We start from the raw sequence: 18,648 nt of genomic DNA on the forward strand, positions 1-18,648 counted from the left end.
AATGGGAATATGGAAGTACGCGTCCGGAAGATCCAGAGAGGTCATGTAATCTCCTGTATCCAAGAGAAGGAGAATCTCCTGTATCGACAACATCCTGAACGGCTGACTTTTGATGAACTTGTTCAACAACCTGAGGTCCATAACCTGTCTCCATTTTCCAGTCTTTTTCTTTATCAGAAAAAAAGTGAGAGTAGAAGCCTAGGTTGCGCTGACTGTGTGGCACTACTTCGATTGCCTGTTTGTCAAGAAGGCCGCCTTCCTCGAGACGAACGGATCCCTCGACCCCTCACAGTCCGGCTTCCGAGCCAAACACAGCACCGAGACCGCCCTCATCGCCGCCACCGATGACATCCGAGCCCTGATGGACAATGGAGAAACAGCGGCCCTCATCCTCCTAGACCTCTCCGCGGCATTCGACACGGTCTGCCACCGCACCCTAGTACGGCGCCTCAGCAACATCGGAATCCAGGACAAGGCGCTGGAATGGATCATCTCCTTCCTCGACGGAAGAACACAGAGAGTCCGCCTACCACCGTACAAGTCAGAGGCCTCCGAAGTCATCTGCGGCGTCCCCCAAGGATCGTCCCTGAGCCCCACCCTCTTCAACGTCTACATGAGCCCCCTCGCGGCCATCGTACGCAAACACCACCTCAGCATAATCTCCTACGCCGACGACACCCAGCTGATCCTCTCCCTGACCAACGACCCCGCCGCCGCCAGAGCCAACCTGCACGAAGGGATGAAAGAGGTAGCCGAGTGGATGACGACCAGCCGCCTGAAACTGAACTCGGACAAGACGGAGGTCCTCATCCTGGGCTCCTCACCCTCCGCCTGGGACGACTCCTGGTGGCCTCCCGCCCTGGGCACCGCACCCAAACCTACAGACCATGCACGAAACCTGGGCTTCATCCTGGACTCCTCCCTCTCCATGACCAGACAAGTCAACGGCGTCTCCTCGGCGTGCTTCAACATCCTACGCATGCTACGGAAGATCTTCTGGTGGATCCCCACAGAGACCAGGAAGACCGTCACCCAGGCCCTCGTCACCAGCCGACTGGACTACGGCAACGCCCTCTACGCCGGGACCACCGTCAAGCTCCAGAAGAGACTCCAGCGGATCCAAAACGCCTCAGCCAGACTCATCCTCGACATCCCACGATCCAGCCACATCTCCGGACATCTGAGAGACCTTCACTGGCTCCCCGTCAACAAGAGAATCACCTTCCGCCTCCTCACCCACGCACACAAAGCCCTCCACGACCAAGGCCCGAGCTACCTCAACAGCCGAGTCAACTTCTACGCTCCCAAACGCCACCTCCGATCAGCCAACCACGCCCTCGCCGCCGTCCCCCGCATCCGAAGAACGACTACAGGGGGAAGGTCCTTCTCCTACCTGGCCGCCAAGACCTGGAACTCCCTCCCGTCCGACCTGCGCCTGACCCAAGACCACCTCTCCTTCAGGAAGAAGCTGAAGACCTGGCTGTTCGAGCAGTAGCGGCACCCCCCCCCCCCAGCGCCTTGAGACCCTACGGGTATGTAGCGCGCTTTATAAGTGTCACTGATTGATTGATTGATTGATCTCCCTTTTGAGAAGTGCCAGATGACTATGAGCAGTCTTTCTTGGGGGGAAATTCGAAGGTTGTTGAAGAAACTCCAGCGAAGAATTTGGAGTCGTTTTGAGCCCATTGGAGTGGGACTGGGGTGACGGGTGCCTGAAAATTCTCATTGCTTTCTGCCTGTATCATGGGATTTTCCTCCACATGCGGGGCGCCTTCGTGCAGAAGCCATCGTGTAAGCTGGGGCGGGCGTCTGACGAAAGGACTGTGCAGAATATTGAGGCCGAAAACCCAGTTGGTGGTAGGGCTGAAAACGCTGCTGGAGCTGGGTCCGAGATGTAAATTGGCCCCTTCCCCTTCCTCGAAAAGAAGAACTTCTGTTGCAGATTGACTAAAGAATTTGCCGTATCTGTGTCAGATTTGATAGCTTGAAGTGCCTCATCTACAGGTTTACCGAAAAGGTACTTCCTGTCGAATGGCATGTCAAGCACCTTAGCTTGGACTTCTGGGTGAAATTTCGTTGCCTTCAGCCTACCCTGTTTGCGCAACACAGCAGCGTCCGCCATCTGCATAAAGGCGGTAGAAGAGATGTCCAGCGTTACATTGATGACTTCCAATGAGGCTCTCTCTCCCTCCTAGAGTATTTCTTTTGCCTCCTTCCTCTTGTCCTCAGGCAGTAATTCTAGAAAAGGAGCAATGTCCGACCACATCTGCCTATAGTACCGCCCAAGGATGGCCATGGCATTGGAGGCTCTGATGGCAGTTGCCGCTAGCGCGGATAATCTCTTCCCAATATTATCTAACCTACGCCCTTCCTTGTCTGATGGAGAGGTACATGGTGAAGCAGGGCTCTTAAATCGTCTTTGAGCAGCCTGCATTATTACAGAATCAGGTTTTGGATCGCCAATGAGACATGCAGGAGAGTCCTCAGGCACCCGATACTTTGTCTAGTTTTGGAATAACTGCCGGCACAGAAGCTGGATTTTTCATCAACTTAATGCCTTCTTGCCACAAGGAGTCAACAATAGGGATTGCCCTAACAGAACAATGCGTGGCAGCCTTGAAATCATATAAGAAGCATTCAGCTTGCTTGACGAGCATGGGGAGGTCAAAGCGTTTTGACGCCCTTTCGAGAAGGTCATGGAAGTCGCCTATATCTGCTGGAGGAGTATCAGCCACTGGCAACGTGGGAGAAGGTGGTGTGTGTGCCATATAGTCCATCCATTCATCATGAACATCAGAATCCACTTGTAGCTCCCCTTCTTCCAATTGTTGGTCACCACTGTCTGATGCTCGAGCAGGAATCTACAGGGAAGGTAAGGACTTCTGTTGGGTGCAGCAAGTGGAGTTTCCATGATCTGGTATAACGATAGGATCCTCCTGTCAAGGAACTGGCTTTTGAGCTACATTAGCATCAGGGAAACGTTTATAGTAGTTACTGAGCATCATACGTAAGTCCGTGACATCATAACGTTAATTGAGGGTTCCTGTTGACGGTCCTCCTCTTTCTGCTCATAATAGGGGTAATGCTCTTGAAAAGTGTCCAAGCTCTGCATTGCTGAGCGTCTATCTGAGAAGGAATATTCACCTTCCAAGTACGCAGAAAGGTCATCTGGTTGGTACGCAGGAGGGTCATCTGGTTGGTCTTCTTCATCTGATTGCTGGCACTTTAAGTTAAGAAGGGCTGTAAGCGGGGCCAAAAGGACCTTCATCCTCCGATTCCTGGAAAACCAGGAGGCAGAGAAGAAATCTTGGAAAAGTCCTGCAATAATGAAGGAGCTGTTTTAGAGACTGGCAAGTCCATTTTCCTCATCGACGGGATCGTTGTTAGAGACTGCGTCGACTGTGTAAAAATGTCCGTCGACGGGGCGGAGATGCTAGTCGACGATGCAGCTCCCAACTGAACCGTCGACAGCAAAGCTCTCTACGACGTTGAACTCCTCACAGAAGCTGCTGACGACATTATAACTTCAGTTTTCGTCGGCGCAACACTCGCCGTCGTCTTGGCTGAAGAAACCGATGACAGAGCCCTCATTTCAACGGTCATAGGCGGAGAATGCCTGGTCGATGGGTGGATTTTCTGAGAGGGAGCATGTGGTGCAGAAGGAGGAGCAGAACCAGATCTTTTTTGGGCATGAGATGAGCCAGGTTGCTCGTTTTTTGCCCTTTTTTCCACAAGAAGACTCCTTGCGCGGAGATTTTGACTTTTTTGGATCTCTCTGGACAGAAGGAGGATCTTCTTCCTTCCTTTTCTTAGAGGAGGTATGAGGCCTCTCCTCACTCTCGGAGTCAAAATGTTTTACAGATTTTCTCTCTTGAAACCAGAGAAGTCTTCCCTCACAATCCTTGAGGGTTTTTGAAGAAAAAGTCTGGCAGTGCTTACAGTCTCTAGGTTTGTAATCTGGATAAAGGCAGTAAAAGCACTCTATGAGGATCTTCAGAGAAGAGCCTGGACTTTCCACAAGTCTTCCAGGGCCGAAACAGCCCTTTTTAGACTCTGACATTCTACAGCAAATACAGAAAGAAAAGGATAAACTCACTTTCTAGCAGCACCTCAGTTGAAGAGAATGTTGAGGAAAAGGAACTGCTAGCTCAAACTTGAAAAGTTCAAGGTAGAAACACTGACTGAGTAGAGCTCAGGGAGACTCCCTAACATACGACATGCGGTAAGAAATCTGAGGTATGGTGGCCCCGCAGGGGATAGATACTCTGGGTCTGTGATGTGATTGGCTGGAGTTTGGATGTTCTTTAATGAGGTTAACTGGTTATTAATTGCTATTGATTTTGAAGGGAAATTATCCTTTAAGCTGTTATACTGCTATTTTACTGTTACCGTGGGACTACCACCAGGACAACGGGGAAGATTCAAGCATGTGAATCTCTAAAAGATACAATACTGGAGAATCCACTACTTATTCCTTAGTCCAATCAATTTAAAGGCTAAGAGCTTCCTGTGGATCCAAACCAAGTAACCTCTCCCCAGGAGCTATTTCAAGAGTTTCTGGATTCATTGTGGCTTTTGGGGAGATTTACAAGGCGTGGAATCTGCTATTAGAAGAATCAGTCAGAAGCTAGTGTGAAACTGTTTCTGGTGCCACAAATTCTGTACAGGCTTTTCCCATTCCCATTTTCCCAAGCTCCCAGTCCTGAAATAGAAAGAGGACTTACTTTCCCCACGATTCAGCAGGAGCTTGTACAATGTCTACACTGTTTGCCTTTCAAGCACAGCACAGTGTTTAAAAAGCCCCCTTTCTAATTCCTCCTACAACGGACAAGGGATTCAAGACATTTTATGCATTCAGACACTTGGGCAGTTCCATACAAAAAAACAAGACAAACAATTCATATGCAATCATATGGGAAAGGACATTTAAGAAAAAATTAAGGATGAGGATAAGAAAGGATTGAAGAAGGGTGTTAAGACAGAAAGCGACTGACAGGAATATTAAAATGTCAGCTTTGAGCATATTATCTGAAATGATAAGGATCTGCACGGATCATCCAATGCTTATCAAAGCTCAAAGTGGTTTGTCAAGAGGCTACCAGGTTGTTGCGGGAATTGGGATATCAATGCTAAGTGGGCTCTGCATGTTCACTGGACATGGATTCTAGCCACAGTCTGTCTGTGTTTCACCTTATAGGCAGCTACTTCAGCTCATGTGGTAGGCAGTACCCAAATGTACAAAAAGCTAAAAGGAATTTTGATGTATTTGGCCTACATTTAATCCTAAAACGCCACCTTGTGATTAAAAGAATCATAATAATTTTTCATATACCCACAGATTTTATAATAAATAAAAACACTTCCTTTGTTCTAGCCAGTTGCTTGTTGGACAATAGATGGACCATGTTTCTTGTTTTCCTCCTGATCTAGGATCTGCTCATTGATAGGTAGATGTTATTTAGTTGTGCATATTAACAGCAAAATAACAAAATATGGTAAGGATTTTCCAGACACTTGGGACATTCTGGCACATCTATTTGTCCTCTTCGTTTTTAAAATGATCTTATGACAATAAAGATTGCTCGTGCCAAAACAAACATTCTACTAGCCTCAGAATTGGAAATAATCAAATAGTGTTGTAGTAGCTACTTTTTTGGAAAATTCACATGCAAGACATTCTTCACAGATTGGAAACGTACTCGTCCAATCCTCTGTTTTGCAATGCTCCTGATGTTGATTAGTGCTACTCGTGGCAACTTCTGAATTAGAGTCCACTGTTTGAGCTAGTCCGTAACGGGGAGCTGAGTGTTACGTTCATGAGTACTTATCTTGGAGATGGTGGTGCTTCTTTGCACATTGCAGGACCTTTCAACAACAGTAGGCTTTTACCAGAAAATAGGGTTTTCCTCAATTTCATCTTGTACTTGAGTTTTCTTGTGCTGCCTACTCGTGGCCAGCTCCAAAGCTTTGTCAAGCAGTTAAGCCAGCATGCTTGCTACAAAATGGAATGTGAATCCAATGAGACTTCCCAACAAAGATAATATGGGACTGCTTGTGTTATTTTTATCAGCAGTTGCGAGACTATGGTACTATTTATTTAGGTCTAATCTGCTTTTTTGGTACCAACACATTCCTTCTCCATAAATGTTCACCAGTGAGAGGATGAAGAGGATCCTCTGCACAGGCTACATTGCCTTAAGGTGAATCTGGGAACATTTATTGAATGAGAGATTGTGGCAGACATTGTGTAGATCCATGACAACATCTGCTTCCTGCACTTGCATCATGATTGTAAGCTTCCGGTACACACTGTATTTTTGAAGAAAAATGCTGTTTTGGCATCAACTGATAAAAGTTAGGAACGCGTCAAAGAAAGCTAAGAAATTGCATGGGGTTGGCACCTATATGTAGCTTGGCTTCTAGAACTGGAGCTAGCAGGCTGCAGAGTCTGATGTCACCACCTGCAAAAATGCAGAATCAATTGTAATAAAAAGTTCCTGATCAGTCTGCTGCCTCAAGAAGTTCTACAAGAGAGGACTATGCCCCTCCCTGTCCCTAAATTAAAGGACAGAATTTTTCAACACAGTGCTAAGGCCATAGATTAGTGGTGCTATATAAAAACTCATGTTTAGTCAATCAAAACTTTCATTATTTTTCTGTATAGATTCCCCACATCAAAGAGAGGGCAGTCTCATGGAAAATGTTCCCTAGTCCACCCAATGTAAGGTATCACTATAATAAAGAGGCTGTGGGCTGCTCACCTCAGATGGAACCTTGGTAAAACATAGCCTATTTTCTTAATTAACAGCTAGATCCTGCCAATACAAGACACACATGTGTTTCTAAGGTTTTAGAACAACTTAGGTGCAGGACATGCCAGTAAGCGACAGTTAATCTTGAATTCACTCTTGTTCCTTAAGAAAGGATAGATTTTCAATTGTAACGGTGGTGAAAATAAAGGTACACAAGTGGGTTGAGGTTGCAGCTTCCTGTGCATGTGAGGACACATTCTTATTTTTCTATGGAATAGGCCTGTTTTCCAGACTACACCAAGGCTTGTAGTTACCGTAGTCAGTTATATTAAAGGTGAGAACAGGTCTGGTGACAGTGCTCTAAAAAAGCTCAAACAGGATAACAGTTATCTCACTTACTGTACTTCTTCAACAAGCAACATCTGTGGATTTTGAAAGTGTCTCTTATGCTTCATTTCATTCCAGTAATCATTAAGCTTTTCTCCGAGTGCAGCCATGGTTAGTCTAGAAAAGAAAAACATTCCATACAATAACTCGCACATCAGTATCTTCATTATGTCAATAAACCAGCATCCCCATCAGTCGTGCTTTCTTCGATGAGTATTATTCCTTTCTGCAGATTTCATCACGTATCCAATGGGATCCAGAAACCTTTCACTGTGTTTACAGATGGGCAGCAAAGCCATCCTAGTGTCAACACAGGAAATGAGGTCTCTGCTCTCAAAGGCTCCATCTGCACCATTGAGGCCAGGAGAAAACAGAAATGTAAAACTGCAGAATATCAGGAAACATTTTACTTAAAAAAACCAACAACTATTTTTTCCTCTCAGGCGGGAGGTGGGGGAGGAGCGAAGGGGGATGTTCAGGCAAAAATCTGCAAGATAAACATATTCATCAAAGAAGGCATTCATTAAAGTAACTTATTGTTCTGAGGGATATAACATACAGACTGGTCGTCTAGTAGGGGTCCCAATGTAAAATCAGCACAAGGTGGATGCCAAAGCACATGGATGTGAGGTGGCCACACTGCAGTGAGGCGCCACTATCCTATTATTTGAGTACACATTGATGCCTGTAATGATTGTTAGAGGCTTCGGGCGAGACTGATTATTTTTGGAATGGGCTGCAGCCACACAGATACCTCCCCTTGATGAAACTAAGCCAGTTTGCAACATGCCTTGATCCTGAATTGCCAACAGCCTGAAGCGATGATGTGGTGACACCCGGCAAGAGAAATCTGTTTGAGGTGAGCACCGGGGGACACTTTCCTGAGAGCTGACATGTGGGCAAGGGATAGCTGAGCAGAAGAAAGCAGACAAATGTCCTCTCCTATGGTAGGACCTGGCATGTAGCACTGCACTGAGTTTCAGGTGCTGCCTTGGTGCTAGTATTGGGGACTGGTGCACAGACAGAGCTCTGCTGCCTCAGAGTCTGACTGATGAACCTGGCACTGTTTGCCTGTAGGGAGCTACAAAGGGTGCCCACTAAGAACATGGAGGAGAGGAGCAGCTGGCAAGCGGATGGCCTGACCGGGTGTGCTCTGTGAAAGGTGCGAGGTGGAGCACCAGGGCCTCCATTGCTGTGAACTTTGCCCAGTGCAGAGATTATCCAGGGCCTGGGGACCCTGCTCGAAGCCTGTCCACCAACATGTGAGAACACTTTGTTTCTGTTTATTGGCATTTATAGAGCGTGTTATCACCTTCAGGTCTCTAAGTGCTATAAGAGAGATCCAGGAGCTGCATGTGGTGTGTGTAAATGGTTAGATTACATCCGAAGCCTCCAAAAAAAGCACTGTTATCAATTTCTTCCAGAACGGGAGAATGGCGTGTTTCTTCCGTACATTCGCCGGCAAGTTGTTCCAAATTTGGGGGATGGATGTAGAGAAAGCTCTTCCTCCTTTAGATGATGGGTTAAACCGGGGGCAAGCTAGGAGGCTGGCCTCTGAGGACTGTAGCACCCTGCTGGGGGTGTATTTAGCTAGGCGGTCTTTGACATAGCTAGGGGCTAGGCCATAGATGGCCTTGTGTGCGATGCAGAGGCCCTTAAAGTTCGTTCTCTGTCTCACCGGGAGCCAGTGCAACTGTCTTAGGAGAGGGGTAGCGCGAGTTCATCTGGGTACTCTAAAAATTAGTCTAGCGGCATCGTTCATGATAACCTGTAATCTGGCCAGCAGGTTACCTGGGAGGCCGATATACAGAGAGTTACCATAGTCGAGACGAGATAGTATCAGAGCTGGCATTGCCATTCTAAGTGTGTTAAAGGTGAGAAGTGGGGCAAGCTTTCGCAGTTGTCTTAGCATGCCTATACACATTCCCACTACTGCCGATACCGGCTGAATCATGGAGAGTTTGGCATCAATTTTGATACCCAGGCTTTTTACAGCCACGGCCAGCACAGGGTATGTGCCAAGTTCTTGTGGCCAGAAGAGATCCCTCCAGGGGTTGCAGTCAGAGCTGACGGCCAGTACTTCTGTTTTGTAAGGATTGATTTTAACGGAGTTGGCCGTCATCCAATTAACAGTGAATTTCAGGATATTTTGAAATCTTGTGTGGGCAAGCGGGGCATTTTCTATCTGAATGATGATTTGAGTGTCGTCAGCGTAGTTATAGATTTGACACTCCATGTGGTTCAGTGCCGCTATCAGAGGTTGGAGATAAGCGTTGAAGAGGAGGGGAGACAGCGCCGAACCCTGTGGTACCCCCACAAGAAAGTAATCCTGGGTCAGACACGTGGTCGGTCAGCTGGATTCTCTGGAAATGATCTTTGAGAAAGGATGTCAGCCAAGCAAATGCCGTGTCCTGGAAGCCCAGCTCCGAAATCCGCGACATTAGTTGGTCATGGTTGACTGTGTCAAATGCCGCAGATAGGTCCAGTAACACCAGGGCACATGGCTTTTTCTCGTCAGCCCTTAATCTGAGTTCATCTAGTACATATAGCATCACCAGTTCCGTGCTGTGATGAGCCCTGAATCCTGCCTGGTTGAATTGCAGGAGGTGATTGTCCTCTATGTGGTTGGACAATGACTTTAGCATGTGCTGTTCTAACACTTTTGCCAGGAAAGGGAGTTGAGAGATCGACCTAAAATTTTTCAGGTTTTTTGTGTCGGCCCCAGGTTTTTTTTTTTTTAGAAGCGGGATAACACATGCTTCCTTAAAATTAGAGGGAACATGCCCTGTTGCAAGGGATTGGTCAAGAAGCGAGAGGACCTCGCTTTCTATTCCTGGTAAGGCTACCTTGAAAATCCTAGGTGGGCAGGGATCTGCCGGTGACCCTGACTTCACTCGCCCCATTAAGTGGGATAAGGAATCGAGAGTAAGAATAGGGAAGGTGGTGAGTGGTTTGTCAAAAATGAGGGGTGATGGTGCTGGCGCTAAGGTACATGGGAACTTGGGTGTGGAATGTATTTCCGTTAATTGGTCCTTCACTTTTGTTGCAAAAAGAGACTGGAAGTTGTTACAGTCTTCCGAAAAGAAGGAAGGCTTCTGTTCCCGGTCTTGTCTCAGCTCTTTCAAGATCCGAAAGGTCTCTTTTTGTGTGTTGTCCGCAGCTGTAATTTTGGCTTCGTAGAATACTGCTTTTCTTGTGAGAATTGCCATTTTATAGATTGCAAACGTAGCATTATATTCTAGCCGGGCGCCTGGCTCGTAAGCTTTCCGCCAGGCTCTCTCTGACTGGCGGAGAGTTTGTTTTAGGTTTCTTAAAACATCGTTAAACCAAGGGGCCCCCTTACCTTTGTCCGTGATTCTTTCCCTGCATGTTGGGGCTACCCTATCAATGGCGTCCTTTAGCCTTGCCGACAGGGCAGCACTTCCTACATCAAGATTTCCCTGTGTAGGGGCAGAGCTAGCTGATTTATGTAGTATAGTGACCAGGTCGCCGGCACTAATTTTGTTCCAGCTCCGCAACACTTTCCATTCTAAGGGTGGCCTGGCTGCTTGCTTTGACAGTGGGAACTGGCCACTGAGTACATAGTGGTCAGGGCAGGGGCTAATGGATATGGGACTGGTGAAGGGAAGGAATGACCAGACCAAGTCAAGTGTGAGGCCATTCTCATGAGTGGGCCCATTCACTAGTTGGTGAAGTTCTAAAGAGGTTAATGCCTCCTCTAGCTGTTTGGCCTGACTGTCTTTGGGGGTCTGGTCCCAGTGCAGGTTGAAATCCCCCATCACCACCATACATTGGTACCGTGAGCGGATATCATTAACTAGTTCTATGAAAAGCTCGATGAACCTGGGTGGCGTTCGTGGCGGACGGTAAACTACCAGAATAGCTAGACATGTTGACTTGGAGTGAAACTTGGCCCCTAACACATCCACCCCCTCAATGCTTTCTGCACAGAACGACTCAGCCTTTAATTGACGATTATACGTGATCGCCACCCCACCCCCTCTGGAACTACCAGGACGATTGTGACAAAGTGCTGCATAGTTCGGGGACGTGGCGGCTACTAGGTCCGGGGATGATGATTCTTCAAGCCAGGTTTCTGTAATCCCTAAAATATCCAGGGTGTCGTCTTGAAGGAGCGAGAACACCTCAAGATTATGCTTCTGCAGCGAGCGAGTGTTGAGAGTAGCAAGCCTGAGTCCCGGTGGGCTATCAGGTCGTACTGGCCTATGATGGGACGTTGCGTGTTTTAGTCTGCCAGTATCTATTTGGGGTCTCAGAAGCCCTTAAGACCTCAGTGCAAGGGCTACGTTATTATTGAGTGGAGTCGTGCCTTGGTTTAGGAGCATAAGTTCCTTTATAGAGTACAGGAGACGGGAGCATGCTTGCTCTAGTGTCGCTATTAAGCGAGTGACTCCTCCCACCCACCACTCAGCCCTGCTGTGCACTGGCTTGCTCTCCTGAAACACTAGACCGTAATGAAATCGAAAGTGCTCCAAAGCGGAAGTGAGGGGGCGCTAGGAGTGCGGCGATCAGCATACAAGTGCAAAGGTACAATTTCCAAGTGGTTTAAAAGCTTTAAAATACCAACAGTTTAAAAAAAATAGCAGCGTTTTTGGCAGGCGCAACAGCGCTATGAGCAGACAAGCACAGGCGCCGGTGGGACTCTCTGACTCTGCGCACTTGCTCCAGCGTCGCTATTAAGCAAGTGACTCCTCCCACCCACCACTCAGCCCTACTGTGCCTCCTGCTGCCCCTTTAGATCTCAACTTGCCTTCGACCTGTGGGGTGAGGCAGGACTTAACCCCATCAGTATGAAGGTGAGTTGACTCATTGGACCCAACCATCCTTCTTCTCTATGCAGCAGAACTGGCTGCATGACTTTACACGGTCTATGTACAATATTATAACCTATGGTGCATACTACAAATATCCTGAGGATTGCCAGTAGAATTAGCGACCTGTGCACCCCTTCAGTTTACAACATATACCTAATTTGCTCTGTCTGAAATCAGAAACACATACCCTGATAGCGTAACTGCTGCGCCTGATACTATAGTCATTTGGTAGAGTCCTTGTGCGGTTTCTTTCATGTACAATATGGGGGAAGTCCACCCTAAGCAGCTAAAAGGTGTCGTTTAAACCGGCGCTCTACTAAACCAACTACACACAAGGAGCCACAGGTTGATGCTTTGACTAGGGCTGACCAAAATGAGCAAACAGATCAAATCGAAGAGCATTAGCGACAATACAATAACTTGACATGCTCAACCAACAATAATGTGGGCATTATGGCAATCCCAGAAACAGCAGCTACGGCTGCGGTAGAGGACTATGTGGAAGGCCTGCTGAAAAGTGTGTTTGATGGTGCCACCTTCTGTCCTATGTTCTCAGTTGAGTGAGTGCACACATCCCTGGGCCCATGCCCACAGCCCAATACTGCAGCCCGTTAAATAAATTCCAGACTCTTAAACTTCAAATATAACGTCCCAATTATGTGTGCATTGCCAGGGATATGAGAAACCTTACAGTAAGAGTGAAACAAACTATGTACCCTGATTTCAAAACGTCAGATCAGGATGCTAGGCGTAAATATCTCCCAGTCAAAAGACTGCTTCAAAAAGCTGGACCACGCCATGGATTACAATCTAGGGCAATAATTATGTGTTTACCAAGCCTGGACAGACAGCCAAGTTCTTGTACAACTGTATCTGGGATTCCTCAGACCAAAACGACGACATGAACGTGCCAGCCTCAATTACTATTAAACACGGCTATCCCCATCATTCACCATGACAGCAAGTCCCAAGTGTTTTTAATTACCCATTGTTAAAATCATTCTTCTTTTCTAGTGCCCTTTATTCCTCAAATGCATTCTTAACTTCTGTCATATTTGGGCTCCCTGCTCTTTGCAGCAGAGGTTCCGCTCTGCTATTTGGCCATCTGCTGATTGTTGACAATGATCTCAAAATTGACGCTTTCTGTACAGGATGGGTGTTATCTCTTTTAAACTTCAATAAATAAAATGAAAAAAAGAATAATCACTATGAACAGGATATGCAGTGGAGGGCACTCATATGTGCAAAGTTCAACAACTGAATGACGGTCACCCTAACTGACCATCTCCAAGGGCTGCTCTACAAAAAAACTTGAATGCAGCCCACCAGTAAACTGAGAGGAAAATTAAAAAAATTATACAGAGGAGCAAACTCATCATAGCAAACAAATGCTGAAGCACTGCAGGCCCAAACGTTGCCCCTTTCAAGACAGAACACACGCAGTAATACTTTGTGCAAGTGTGCACAAATTACAAATTTGCTTCCTAGTTGATGTCCAATATAAGCATGCTGTCGAAGCCACCCTGCCCACAGGGGAGGGGAGGGGATGGGGTGTTGGTTGTAACAAAGACAGGCAATCTGTTCCAACAAATCACTATTTGACCATAGAGGACGATATACTTGGAAATAGCATCTCAGACATAGCCTAATAGTTTCTAACACTAGAAAACACTAGAAAACATTCTCTAACCTGTATTGTTTCTAAGGGCAACAAATCTACCTTTCGGGATCAAACCGGTGCACTTCCTTCTCCAATATGGAAATACTTTAGGAAATATAGTTGGCAATGAACTCTTTTTCACCCAGTTAAATGAAGACAGCAAATTAGGCAATAATAATTGCTTGGACAAGAATATCCATCACCATACAAGACAAGCATTTGCATTGCAATAGGTCTCGCATTTACAAGAGTTTAGGCTATTATCATTTACAATGGCAATAGCTCAAACTCTTGTAATACCATACCTATTTCACTTCAAAGAAGCGGCCTCATTGTCCGGGGCTGCTTGAAAGTAAAAGAGCGCACTGCGAGGAAAGCACGTCAAGCCTTCAGTAGGAGAAACCCATTAAAAAAAAGCATTTGCAATGCAACAGGTCTCGCATTTACGCGAGTTTCAGCTATTGGCATTGTAAATGACAATGCCCTTTATTTATATTTTGGTTTTGAAACATAAATAAAACGCATTGTTATTTACAATGCCAATATCTTAAACTTGCGCAAATGCGAGACCTATTGCATTGCAAATGCTTGTTTCACTTAGTGAAAGTCTGAATTCCAATGTGCTAGCTCAGGTTGTTCCCTTCTTTTATGCCAAATTCCCCCAATAGTTTTACTCCTTTTCCACTCTATTCATGTTCACCTGCTTAATGATTATTCTTCTCTCCCATCCCCTGGTGGTCTTGCAGTTAATTTTGTGCCGAAGCAATTAATAGGGCTCTGCTGCCCATCTTTGAAGGGCCAGAGGTCATCTGGGAAACTGACCATGTGTGAGGCAACACATGTGCACCCACATTGCTGTATTGACACCCCAACTCTCTTTATAGATACTGGTGTTCCACTTCACTAACGCTTTGTGTCTCTGGTGCTTCAGATGCCTTAGTCCTCTTTGTTTTGTTGCCTCCTGCATCCTCCTTTCCTGTCTCACCAAAAGCCACAGTGCACTTGTTGTGCCGTTTAAAGCCAAGACATTCTTCGCAACACGCATGGATATCTGATCCTCACTACACCACCCCTTTTCACTTGTTTTTAGGAATACCCAGTCCTCTCCAGGTATTAGGTCAGACACTGGGATAGGCAACAGATAGTGTATACTTTCTCTGGTTGAAGTGCTAAACTCATTGACCAGAGGCACCAGCCACCTACCGGCCCCTTAACCACAAAAGTCCCAGGACCTTTAAAAGCCTAATCAGGCCTAATGAAGGCTCAGGATTGTGATGTTTCCGTTAAGCACAGTCTTTGGGCATGCCTACGCCACAGAGCTACTGTTTTAATATATATGAACAGATTCAACCATAATAGATTGTTCTCGTGCACTTCACCAAAAACTAAATAGGTACTATAAAATTAAATGTACTTTGCTTGGAATTTAGAATGAGAATCCAATTAATAAAACACAATTAATTATATTTAATGTCATTTTTATTTTTACATGTTTTTGATTTTGAATTATTCAAAGTTGCAATATTTACCATCCTCCGTCCTGTAGTGCCTCCTGATTCGACAAGTGACACTAAGGTACGCAAATAGTAACTGACGATTGCACTATCACAGCAGTGACTCAAAAAATGTGCATTGTCTTTCGAAAATTAATTGCCCCATACTTTCAATTTCAATAGATATGGTAAATCTACTCACATGAGTGAACTGTGAGAGCCAAAGGAGTTTGAGCACTACAAACTCATACATTTTCTCCTTCAGGGTTCCTACGGTGTTTGGAGCAAATACCCACCTTCGGGAGAACTGAAATGAATTCCCGGAGTGATCCTGCAAAGCTGCAACGTTGGCACTCCAGTTGGTGGAACCACATTTATAAACAATTATACATTTGGAAATTAATTAAGTATGTATTTTCGAATAGGTAAATGTTCTGCATAAATGCATTAGACCTTGAGAAGCTCCTTCATGGGCACCCTTACCAATTTTGAGGTTTTCCCTCTGCTTATACCCCAAAAATTACTTTAGCTGTCTTGCAGAACTAAACCTTGGGCCAGTAAAATCCATGGGAACACGCTCAGCCCTATGAGTTTTTTTGTTCACAGTCGTTTGCTGGTGTTTCCACCCTGGAATGATCACAGCCCCCCATGGTACATTTAATCTGTACTGATGTTTTCATGTGAGAATATTTGCCTTTTAATGTCCAAATTCTCTTTCAGGGAATAATTAGGCTGAATTTGCACGATTTGCATTTTGCTCCACTTTGTGGCATGGGTATACAAAATAGCTATTTGGATCGGCCCCTTTCGTTTGGAAATGTTATGAATTGGGTCCTCGGTAGCTGTAAGTGGTGCTCTTCCTGTTCTCGTTTGTGAAATTTCACACCTTCCCCTGTGAGATAATCACGGGCAATCCACTTATATCATATTTTTTTACAATTTCCATTTGTTTACAATTCACCTATTCTTATGTTCCGCTTGTTATGTCAGTCTTTCCGATTAGATCAAAGCACGCACTGGAATCAGTCTTGCGGTGACCTCTGTACAACTATTCCAGTCACTCATGAACGCCGTGTGATTATCTGGTTATGCGGGTTTTCTATCAAAACATGTTCCGCAAAGCCTCGGATTCCTGAGTGGTAATAGCTGGCCTCAGAGGTTCTTAGAGTTCACGCACAGGACAGTAGTGGTCATCCAAACCACCGTTATCCATCTTAACAAGCGGCACAGAAAGCGATCGCAAAAGCGATCGCTATTTTAAAAAAAAAAAAACACGCCCCCTAGTGGTGCGCGCACGCCACAGCGAGCCATATGTTTTCAATTATCGCGCCCGTGTCTGGGCACGATAATTGAAACCACATGGGCTTTGGTGCGCGTAACAGACACCAATAGGTCATGGGCGGAGCAATGCGCCCGCCTTTGGCCTATTGCGTGCTCTGTTTAAAAAAACACCCACTCAAAGCCCAATAGCGGAACCCAAAAGGAAAAGCACACGCATGAGCGTGTGCGATTCCAGGGTCCGTTTTTAAACCCCGGACAAAAGGGCTCTTGCCTGCGCCCTGCAACGCAGGGCGTGAACCCTAATAAAAAAAAAGTTTAGGGGGTAAATAGCTTGCAATTCATCTACTTATTTATTAATAAAGTCTTATATTGCGCAAACATGACCCATGGGGGTATCAGAGCACTTTACAAAATGCAGTTGTTGTGCCATACAGTACAAAAGAGGTAGATAGGAGTATATGGGTGGCATAGGAGAGTAGTAGTTATTAAGGAATGATCCAAGAGGGAATCAGAGCGCTTTACAATACACAGGTTATTACATATTAGGTGGTTGAGGTAGTATGCATACATTCGATATACGTCATTCAGTACAAATGAGGTAGACAGTGGTATAAGGGTAGCATAGGATACTGGTAGTCCTCATAGAATTACAGTCTTAGGATGTGAATTTGTTCATTAGGAGCAGTTTTACTTCTTTTTTGAAGGAGGTAAAGGAAGTGATTCCACGAACCACTGGAGGTAGGGAGTTCCAAATCTTCGGAGCGATCCCTGAGAATGCCCTGCAATCAGTTCTCTTTTTGTGGAAGGATTGTGGTTTTAGTAGTAATGAACTTGCACTACACAGTAGTCTGCATCCTCCTGAACGCTCACGCTTTAGTGCTAAGTAGCTGGGGGTATTGCTATGCAGGGCTTTGTGGGTCATGCAGGCGATCTTTAGGTGTATTCTAGCCTCGTAGGGTAGCCAGTTCAAAGCTTTCAAGGTTGGAGAAATGTGATTATTTCTTTAAGTTCCTGAGACCAGTCTGGCCGCAGCGTTAAGCGAAGCCCTCAGAGGGGCAAGCTTATATTTGGGAAGACCGCATAGGGTGGTGCTTCCATAGTCCAATCTTGGTAGCACTAGGGCTTGTACCACCATTTTTAAGTCGTTCTGCGGGAGGAAGGGCTGGAGTTTCCTTAGTATGCTCATCTGATGATTAGCTCCCTTGGTGGCAATATTGATTTGCGCCTGCATGTTCAAGTGTTTGTCTATGGATTTTGCAGTGTCAATGATGTGGGGAGCACAGTCTAAGGAAGTAAGATGCTTCAACCATAAGTCTAACTTGGGTGTGAGATTGGGAGGGGAGATGAGAAGGAATTGCGTTTTTTGGTGTTAAGCATGAGGTGGTTGTCAGTGAGCCAACTTTGAGTATGCTGTAGAATAGCATTGAGGGAGATGAAGTCTTCTGGTTGGGAGATTTTCATATACAGTTGAGTGTCGTCCGCATATAGGTGATATAGAATGTTCTCAAAGTTCAGTGCGTTTGCCAGGAGTACCATGAGTAAATTGAAAAGGATGGGTGAGAGTGTGGAGCCCTGTGAAACCCCTATGGTTACCATGGAGGGCTGAGGGAGTGAATTCTTCATCTTGATTTTGTGTTGTTATTTAGGAAGGAGGTGAACCATTGTAGCACTGGGACAGTTTGGCCCAACCTTCGTTCCAGTAAGGACAGTAGGTTGTCATGCTTAACCGTATCAAAAGCGGAGGATAAGTCAAGAAGTATCAATAGGCATGATTCATTGTGGTCAAACATTTGTAGGATGCGCGGTTAAATCCTTCGCGGCGCTTCAGAGCGAGTACGAGCTTAGTGAAAGGGAGTTCTTCCGCTATGCCCAGGTTCGGCACGCCCTACTCTCTGTCTTTGGGGAGGGGACCACGGTCCCTGTTTCTTCGCCTCTCGAGGACCGTATACTCGACAGATACGTCCCCGACAGTACTATCTCCCTGATTTATAAAAAACTAATAAATAATCGGGCTGATCTCTTGGCGCGTCTTCGGGAGGCGTGGACGGGGGATGGGGTGGAGTTGGACGACGAGGACTGGCAGTCTGCGCTGTCATCCCCTAAGGAGGTTGCCATCCCGGCCCGTCTCCGTCTGGTCCAGCTTAAGATTCTCCATCGTGTCTATGTGACGGGTCCCCGTTTGGTCTCGATGGGGTTTTCTGACGATGGGCTCTGTAAGCGTGGCTGCGGGCTCAGTGCCA

The 18,648-nt window shown here is 46.1% G+C and overlaps 1 protein-coding gene across 1 annotated transcript in view; it reads right to left on the reverse strand.

Annotated features, from left to right (window-relative positions):
* The window catches only part of MORC3 (MORC family CW-type zinc finger 3), a 684,179-nt gene that overhangs the window by 266,503 nt on the left and 399,028 nt on the right, over nucleotides 1-18,648 (reverse strand). The window contains exon 10 of the mRNA XM_085621291.1: nucleotides 7,152-7,256. Within this exon, the coding sequence (XP_085477417.1) occupies nucleotides 7,152-7,256 (105 nt within the window). The remainder of the gene's footprint in view (nucleotides 1-7,151; nucleotides 7,257-18,648) is intronic.

Source organism: Triturus cristatus, chromosome 8, assembly GCF_964204655.1.
Source record: "Triturus cristatus chromosome 8, aTriCri1.1, whole genome shotgun sequence".
NCBI classification, from domain to species: domain Eukaryota; kingdom Metazoa; phylum Chordata; class Amphibia; order Caudata; family Salamandridae; genus Triturus; species Triturus cristatus.